This window comes from Ammodytes marinus, assembly GCF_949987685.1.
Source record: "Ammodytes marinus genome assembly, chromosome: 10".
Classification (NCBI taxonomy): domain Eukaryota; kingdom Metazoa; phylum Chordata; class Actinopteri; order Uranoscopiformes; family Ammodytidae; genus Ammodytes; species Ammodytes marinus.
Window position 1 is genome coordinate 13,639,838 of NC_137214.1, and position 9,227 is coordinate 13,649,064.

The 9,227-nt window shown below is 40.2% G+C and overlaps 1 protein-coding gene across 1 annotated transcript; it reads left to right on the top strand.

Moving 5' to 3' along the window:
- The first annotated feature begins 512 nt into the window (after positions 1–512).
- Positions 513–3,781, top strand: zdhhc24 (zDHHC palmitoyltransferase 24). Its single transcript, XM_080035038.1, has 4 exons — positions 513–554; positions 702–1,053; positions 1,577–1,854; positions 2,355–3,781. The coding sequence occupies exons 2-4, from the start codon at positions 749–751 to the stop codon at positions 2,645–2,647; spliced, it is 876 nt and encodes a 291-aa protein (XP_079891164.1). The 5' UTR covers positions 513–554; positions 702–748; the 3' UTR covers positions 2,648–3,781.
- The last annotated feature ends 5,446 nt before the right edge of the window (positions 3,782–9,227 follow it).

Consider the following 9,227-nt stretch of genomic DNA (forward strand, 5'->3'; position numbering starts at 1 on the left):
TTCACTTACATATGGGAATGAAAACTATTAATATGGTGATTTTTTTTGGTGATCCTCAATTTTTAGGGTATATATATAAAACACAAGTGCACCTCAGATGTAAAACTGGACCCTTGAGTCCTCAAGGCTTCAAATTCAGATCAGAGTTTTACAACATAAAAAAAAAATGAAGAAGCTTGAAACATCATGCATCCTTTATTTATCACACATCCATTTTATCGGCTACTTTTCAGCAACACAGGCCTGTTTGTGAATAGACGACACAGGAAGGGTTGGGGTTGGTGCTGGGGTGGTTGCAGTGAAACAGCAGCAGCAGGGTATTTTGTGTGTGCAAATATGTGCACCTAAAAGACAAAAGCGTTATAATGTACTATTAATTCACCAGTCTTACAAAATCACCACTTATTTTGGTCTGTGTTAAAAGGAGCACGCGGTCCTTCGCACGTTAGGTGTTACAAGCGGAACAAGAGTGTGTGGTTCGAGGTTGTTACGGATCTATTTTCGTGTGACTCCCGTTGGCAAACGCTGGATCCCGTCCAGTGGAAGAGACCGTGGTAGGGAGATAAGTTTAGAGGGCTTCAACTACAACGTTACAATATATATATATTTTTTTACGTTAGACATATTAGTTGTTATTGATATATTGCGGTATGTTTGACTTCAAGTAAAGAAGCTAACGGAACTGTTCTTCGGCTAACTAGGCTTTCACCGTGCGTCTGTCAAGTCCGGGTTCGCTGACAGCAGAAACATGACGAGCCTTGCCAGCCAAATGTTTTGCCGGGTCGAGAAGATGTGTCAACACCTCCCCGTGGTCCTCAACACCGTCCTGGTTTTCTCCATCACCGGGGAGGTCAGCTACCTTGTGCTGGTCGAGGCACCGCTGGAGGCGGACCTGAAGAAGACGGTGTGGTCCACCTGGTGGAAAGCGGTGCACCTGCTGGCCCAGTACTTCATGTTGGGAAACATCTGCTGGAACGCCCTGCTCTTCGTCAAGACTAGCCCCAGCATCAAGGGAGTGTTCCTGGGAGGAGAGGGCATGGGCCAAGGGTGGAGGTACGGAACTGGAGGGTGTACCTGTGGGTGTTAATGCAGAAAAGAGAATGTATGGAACGGTATGGACTAGAACAGAGCCTAGAATACAGGCTTGGTTTGGTGGATTGTGAGGATATAACCTGAAATACCTGATTTTCCAGTCCACATGGGTACCTTTTGTCTGGGCTGGTTTGAATGATTCTTCTTAAAATAAACTACAGCATACGTTAAGCACTTTTTAACTGCTCACAACGAAAAGTGCAAATAAAGTTGAATTATTAGTGTTATTATTCAGTTTGGGGTGTAAAATGTCCCAATAAGAATCTCAAATGATTAGAGTAGCCCAAGCCAAGCCCTAATTTGGTCCTTTTTCACAGATGTTAAGATAGATTTACCACTTGTTCCATGTGAACCGTATATTGGGGAACCAACTTAATGATGTGCTCAAAGTATTTATGTTTAGTGAGATCAATGACATTTCATATGTGGAAAGAATGGAGCATCTCTGACTGTAAATTGTTTTGTTTTTTTATCCCTCACACAGGTACTGTTATACATGCGAGACACACACTCCTCCCCGCTGCTCTCACTGCTACGACTGCAACGTGTGCGTTCTGCGGCGGGATCACCACTGCGTCTTCTTCGGCCAGTGCGTGGGCTTCCGTAACTACCGCTACTTCCTGAGCTGCCTGCTGTTCATGTGGTCGGGGCTCCTGTACGCCACTCTGATGAACGCCGAGGTCTTTATCGTCATCCTGAAGGAAGGCGTGACCCTGCACAGCGTCCTGCTGCTGCTTGTGCCCTGGATCATGCTGGTTTCAGGTAGGATCTGGTGTCATCCCATATTAGGTTGTCCCATTTCCTGTAGCTGGGTCTTTGTTTGTTTTTTTCGTGCTGATGAAATTTAAGGGTAGAGTGTAAACTTTAAACTTTTCTGTATTGACTGTGCCGTTGAAGTAAAATGAGCTCCTGCACAAAAACCGACTACCAGTATTTGTAAAAAGTGATCTAGCGCTGAGCGACCTTTGCCCATTTATTTTTCAAAAATGCACGCATATAGTTAAAGGAATGGTTTCTGTCGCCTTTTCTTGAACCCAAGAGTGAGGCCACAAGCTAAATAAAAAAATAATTTTAACTATTCAAACATTGCATTCCTAATGATCAGTAATATTTTTATGACTTCTTTTAACTTCAGAAGTTACTTTTCCCAAAGTATGTAAATGCAACAGGACGCTTAATTTCTCCTTCTGGATACATTGGTTCAGTTGCTTGGGATTGGATGGATCCTCATTTAATAGGCACTGTGTTTCTTCTCTCCCCAGGCCAGGTCTCCACACGTGCCTTTGCCTTTGCCTTCATCGCAGACACATGTGTGGTGGGCTTCCTGCTGGTGTCCGCCTTCTTCTTCTTCCATCTCTTCCTGATGTTTCGAGGACAGACCACCAGGGAGTGGTACTCCACCCGCCGACCCTACAGCCAGGGACTCCTGGGCAACCTGCGATACTCCCTGGGCCAGCGCTGGTATCTCTGCTGGCTCTCCCCACTCATCCCATCACCTATGCCCGGAGATGGGATAAGCTTCCCGGTCACTGGATCTCTGGAACCTGCCCGGTAACCGCTGAAAAGTCTGAATATTTAAAGGCCCTGTGTCTTTTACATTTTCATCGGTGATGGTTTAAGTTATCGGGACCAGCAACAGCTGAGGAAGATCACCTCAGTTAAAGACGAGGTAGCTTGGGATGGCAAGAAGCAGGAATGGTATGTGGCTTTAAGATGTTAATGGGTGTGTAACTGTCCACAAGAAATTATTGGATAAGTTTGGAAGAATTTATAAGCATTTCTCTGGAATATTGAGCACTGAAAATGTATGTAAACAACACTTGAATGAGAATGTATTTTGTTGATCGTGACACGTTTATAATTTTTTAATCTTCATTAACAAGCACTTAAAATTGCAGAGTATGAACTCCCGGGTAGTCATCCTCTTGGAATTGGTGATAGTTTTGAAGTAAAATGGGCCTTTCTCACTCCATTTATTTTGCCTAAAAGAAGGTAAAGGTAATACAATGTTGGCCTGTACTGTTTGTATGATGAATGTGCTTTTGCTTTCCACTTGTCTACATCTATTCCGGACTGCAGCTTAGTTTTTTATACCAAGCTTCTTTACTAGAAATTGCTGTGGGAGTGCACTGAGAGGCTGTTCACAATGATGTCTTTACATCTACAGGAAAACATGTAAAAAACAAAATAATCTACTGAAAATGTACATTTAATGAGATCTAGTGTTGCAGTTTACAGGCTAATGTGCTGTAAAGCCATGTAGTGACTACACTATTATACCAGGAGACTATTATACCAGGATGTGGAGCTGTTTCACCTGACCGTTTAAGGCTTAGGTGTATATTTTGTTGTCTCTTTGCTGGTGTGAACCTTTATATACTATCTATGGTGTGAACACTCTATTGTTTCAGTATGGATGTAGTGTAGATCTGCGACACAACTAACTTGTCAACTTGACTGCTTTTACCTCATTAAAATCTCTCTTTTTTTTGTTGCACTATTATATCATTTTGATTCTCCTGGCCTTAAAATGTAGTGATTGAATATATTTTGATTGGTAGCCAACTTATTATAATGATTATTGTTAATTGTTTGCCAAATGTATATCTCTGCTTAATTTCTATGCCCTTTTGTGCCATTTTATATTTGATATTTGGATTTGCCATTTGAAAGTGTTTATTAAATTGTGTCAACGAAACCATTGAATCGTGTAATTTTTATATTGATCAAATCATAGGCTACATAGCCTACATGGACTTTTTTTTATTTTTAAAATGGATCATCGAAAGCATATTGAAATTACTTTTTTAGAGGAAGGGTGCCCTTGTTTAACTGTTAAAAAATAAAACCTGTTTATTCAATCATTATTACTACATCAAGAACCAGTGTGGCTCAGGGATAAACAGCAAACAGTTGTGCCTGTTCTGTGTCTGATGTCATTCCACTATTAACTGCGTTTGCCTTGCCCTGTACGGTCGATTGCTGTAGCTGTTGTCACAGCAACCTCTACGACGTAGCTGTCGCCGCCCTTCTTTAGTGGTGCGTGCTTCGGCTGATGCGTGGAGGTACTGGTAGTAGTAACCTGTCAACTAGTCTCGCGCCTGTCAACTAGCAACTTGGATGTACTCGCCGGTAAGTTTTTTTTCTTCGTCTTTTCTTATTTTTTTTAAAGAGCGGGTAGCAATAAATATGAAACAAGATGGCATGTCTCGCAGAATGTTAACTTTCGTTCAATTTGTAGCATATAGTTAACTTTGACTTGCGTTAACTCGCTTAGCCAGCTAGGCTAACTGATATAGTTATGCTTCCTAGCTAATGGTATTTAGGTTGGTGAAGTCATGAATAAAAAGTCTCAACAGGTCATTAAAAAAACTAGACTTTATTTTCTCTAATTTCCAGTTTGTGTTTTTAACTAAAGGTTACCTCAGTTCTTTTTTAAATATACTAAACTTAAGTCAACATACTTAAACGTCCCTGTTTTTGTAATTATGAAAGCTTTTTTTCAGCTAATGCAGCTTAAGTGGCGCCATATTTGCCTGCTTTCGAAGATGCAGATTTTGTATAGAGGGGTGGTTACACGACATCAGTTTGTGTAATTGTTTGTCCTGAATGAACTCAACTCCAGAATATCCCATTCTTTTTAAATGTCAGCTGAAGTATCCCAGGCAAAAAATATGCTTTCATTGCATGTATTTCTCCTTCATGTAAAGTTAAGTAGATTTAGTTAAGTGTACTGGATGAATAAGTGAAGTTTTTGATTTTCCGTCAACACTGCTCATCAGTCCACAGTCACACAATGTGTCATTTATTTGAACAAATTAAGCTTTGAGGAAAAAAATGGAAAATAGTGGTGAATGATGCTTGATGGTGATTTTGGTGTACCATTTGCCAACCTCAAGCACCACGGAGGAGTACAGCCAGCAGGATGGACGTCACAGAGGAAAATATGTAAGTGATGCTCACTCAACAACACCCACAAACGAACACACACATACACACTGTCTGTTTGAGTAACACATAGCAACAATATTTGGTGCCTTTTTTTTTGTGTTTGTGTGTAGGACACAGAAGGAGATGCTTGAGAAAATAGCTGAGCTGGATTACAGTCAGAGCCAGCTGAAGGACCTGAATGTTGAGATGAGGCACTGGCTGGATGTTGCTGATGATGAAATGGCAGTGTTGCGCTCAGAGAACGCCGCCCTCAAAAAACAAGTGAAAGTGTAACTAGTCACACACCATTGTCTCTACTTGTCACTGCAATAATCTTTTTACATGTTTAAATAAACTACACTAGATCTACCTGCTGTCTTGAACTTTAACCCCTTTCTCTGGTACCATTTGGAGGTCCTAATTCCTACTCTTCTAATGTATTCTTCCTCTGGGCTCCATTTTTAGAAAAAAAAAACTCAAAACTGTATTTTCAATTTTACTCAGTGATGTTGAACCAGTGCTTTAACATTGTGCTTGGGAAACTTGTTGATGTGTGTGTGTGTCTGTAGCCTGGAGAACATGGCTAAAACGCAGCAGGTTGAAGCAGAGCCTTGCAGCACCTTCCTAGCTGAGGAGCTCGATTTAAAGAGATGTATTGAAAAGAAGATTCAGGAATTGGTGGGTAACCAGAGGTTTATCATATTAAAATGTATTACTGGTGTCTTCTCACTGATGTATCCATGTGATAAATTGACGCATGACGGGGAATTGATATCTTGTCTGCATTGATAAATTCCTGCTCTCTTCCATTGCTTAATTGCTGCTCCACAGGCAGAGCTCAAATGTCTTCACTTTTGCACTCAGACTAGCTAGGAACTCGAACAAACATTTAAATATATATTATATACACAGTAGGCCTATATATTTTTATCATATTTCAGAGTCCACTTTGTTTTTGTCAGTATGAAATTGTGTCTTTTACTGTAGTCTAATCAAGATATCATTGGATGGCTTTATGCACTTCACTGCAGTGACATCTAGTAAACCTATGCAATAATACTGTAGAATACATACATTTTAAGGCACTATATTACAACTTTGGCCAGGAAGCAGGATAATTCCTCTCAAACATTCAATTTGGCAGATTTGATTGAATTATGTCTTTCATCATAAATCTTAGATTGCAAGTGTGTTTATTTTCACTATACAGCACTTAACCCATCCCATGGAGGTTTGGTTTAAGCGGAACATCTTTGTTACTTTTTTTGTGACTTTATTACATTAAACGCAGAACCTCCTGATGGTACCTCGCACTCGTTTTAAAACCAGAGGAGACAGATCTTTCAAGGCTGTTGCTCCTCGTCTGTGGAATGACCTGCCCCAGTCCCTGCGCATTCTGGACTCTGTGGATATTTTTAAGAGTCAGCTTAAGACGCACTTGTTCAGACAGGCCTTCTAGATCCATGTCTATGTACTCTGTATTATATTGTATAGTATTATATTGTACGTTCTTAGGAAACTCTTCCTTGTAACAGACTCTGTATATGTGTCGTTTTATTGCATTTTATTGTGTTTTTTTTAATGTGAAGCGCTTTGTGACCCTGGTCTGTGAGAGGCGCTATATAAATACACTTTACTTACTTTACTTTACTTAATAGGCTACCCCTATTTGTCAGAAAGGGTGATAGCATCCTGATTTTTATGTGCACGTCAGTCCATTTACAGTAAGTTACATCATTTTGTTCAACTCAGCCACCACAATAATGGTGCAAGATTTAAATTGGTTACCCTTCATGTGTCCTGTGTTTTTGTGCAGGATATGGAATCCACCACAATGAAGGAACAAAATAAGACACTTACTGCAGAGGTATGATGTCTATTACTCTTCACATAACTTTAATCTGTCACAATACTACCGTTAGTTTTCAATGCATATTAAAATCTCTTTCTGACTTTTTCAGCTTAAGATTCTCCAGGAAGAGAGGGATCGGGACAAGATCAGCCTGAGCAATTTAAGGATTTCACTTCAAACCCTGGAGGTATCACCATGGACTCATCTTGTAGATGTTCAGTTATTTCTCTCCTTCATTCATCCTACCAGTGTCTGATTTGTAATGTCACGTGTTTCTTCAGTGTGGAATTGAGGAGGCTCAGTTAGGGCTGCAGCATAGGGATGATGTCATTTACCAGGTAGGGACGGAGACATAGGTGCAAGGCAGTGAGTGACAAGAAAGTCAACATTTTCTCATACATATGAATCTTTCTCATTGGTTTCATTATTTAAACCTAGCATTTTTGTGTTTGTTTGTGGTAGAAAAACTTGGAGTTCCAGCACTCAGAGGAAACATTAGAAGAGTGTTCCAACATCATAAAGGTAAAGATGTTCTCAACCTTTGGTATTCAGTTCCCCCAAAAAATGTACATGAGTTAAAACAACTCGTTTTCTTAGTTCATGTATACCATGTATGGGCATGTGAGATAACTCCTTATTGCATCAAATCAATTACTTGAACTAAGATTTTTTTTTTAAATAAGATAAATAGAATAGTAAAATAACTGAAATGTATTACAAAACAAAGGTATCTCTAAAGTTTATAATACCTCACAATGCCTAATGGCAGATAGATTTAGGGTATATGCTTTCAGGAAAATTTGGAAATTCCAAGTTGCAATTTGAAACACGAGGTAACATGGTCAAATGTCCAACATTTTCCCTGTTTACATTCATTCAGCTATTGGCCTACTGTTGGATAAAGTCACGTGATCAGCTGTCTGTTAAAGTGTGTTTTGTTGTCTGATCATGTGTCTCCCCTCCAGGATCTCAGGCTGACAAACCACGAACTGAGGAAGCAGTTAGAGGACAGTCAGGATGAGGCCTCATTGTAAACCCTGACACACAAATCCCTCTTGCTCTTTAAATGAACATCATGACATAAGGAATGCATCTGTTTGCACTCATTACTGTACTGTTTGTGTCTGCTGTGGGTTTCCAGTACTAATCTGAACGACCAGATGGGAGAAAAGGAAGGATCCATCAGTCCCCCTTTGTCCTTTGCGGAGGAAATCAAGCTGCTGGTCTCTTCAGCTGAACAGGCCAGCAGCTTCATTGTAGCAGAAACCAGCAAGCCAGTCTCCAGAGATCTGAGACATGTAGGTTTACAATACACACCTAAATAAACCAATGCAGTCCAATGCAAAGGTCCCACAACAAATCCTATCTTCACAAAGGTTACGCACTTCCTTTCTGGTTGAGCTTTTAGTTCTTTGAGCAAATGGAGGTGTTTCTGTTATTTAGCTTATTCTCATTGATAGAAACGGGCCGGAAAAAATCATTTGAACACCTGCAGTAAAACAGCACCACAAGCGTCAGCCTCCAAAAGTATCGTATGGTTTAATTGACAAAAATATAAGATAAAAATAAAATTTTATCTTTTGCATGATTGCAGTGGATTTTTTTTACTGTACTTCCACAGGTGACCACTAGAGAGTGCCACCATGACAAAGCCCAGATTGAAACCACTTCTGTGACTGTAGAAATGAGTTTACTAGTGATGATGTCTGTTACTGTGTCTGCAGGAGGAACCTGAGGCTGAGGGTCCGCCAAAACCTCAAAGTCTCACAGTAGACCTTCAGACCGAAAGGAGCTTGGATTTCAAATGGTAATATCACTGACAGAGTTTGATATAGGACATATCTTATACCCTGCTTTACTTGTGTGATATTTCTCTTGTTCTATTTCACTCATTCATTGTGGTCCCTCTGGTTTCTCTGTTGTCTCAGGCGTGAAGGTACCTTGCAGTCAGCTGTGCAGAGAGCAGGACTATGTATCCTGTTCTTCTTCATGCTCACTCTTTTGGCTCTCGTGGCTTCAGGAGGCTTTGTAGGAAACTATTACTTGTTCCCCTTTAGAACCTTGTGGAGTGGTGCGCGCCTGGTGTTACAGCCCTACTGCAGTGTGCATTACGGTGCATTACCTCCTATTTGATCTGAACACTTGTAAATATGAAAACTTCATCTGGCTCATTGTGGGTTGTTTTTGTTTTGTTTTTGTAGCTGAATATTTTTGCTTATAAGCAAATCACAAGGCGGAAGGGTTTATTCTAATTGTTTTATACATACAGTATATAAACAAAGTGGTAGATTGCGTATTTTAAATAATGTATTGTTTTTTTTCATCAGTCTTCAAACAACACCTACTGTACATA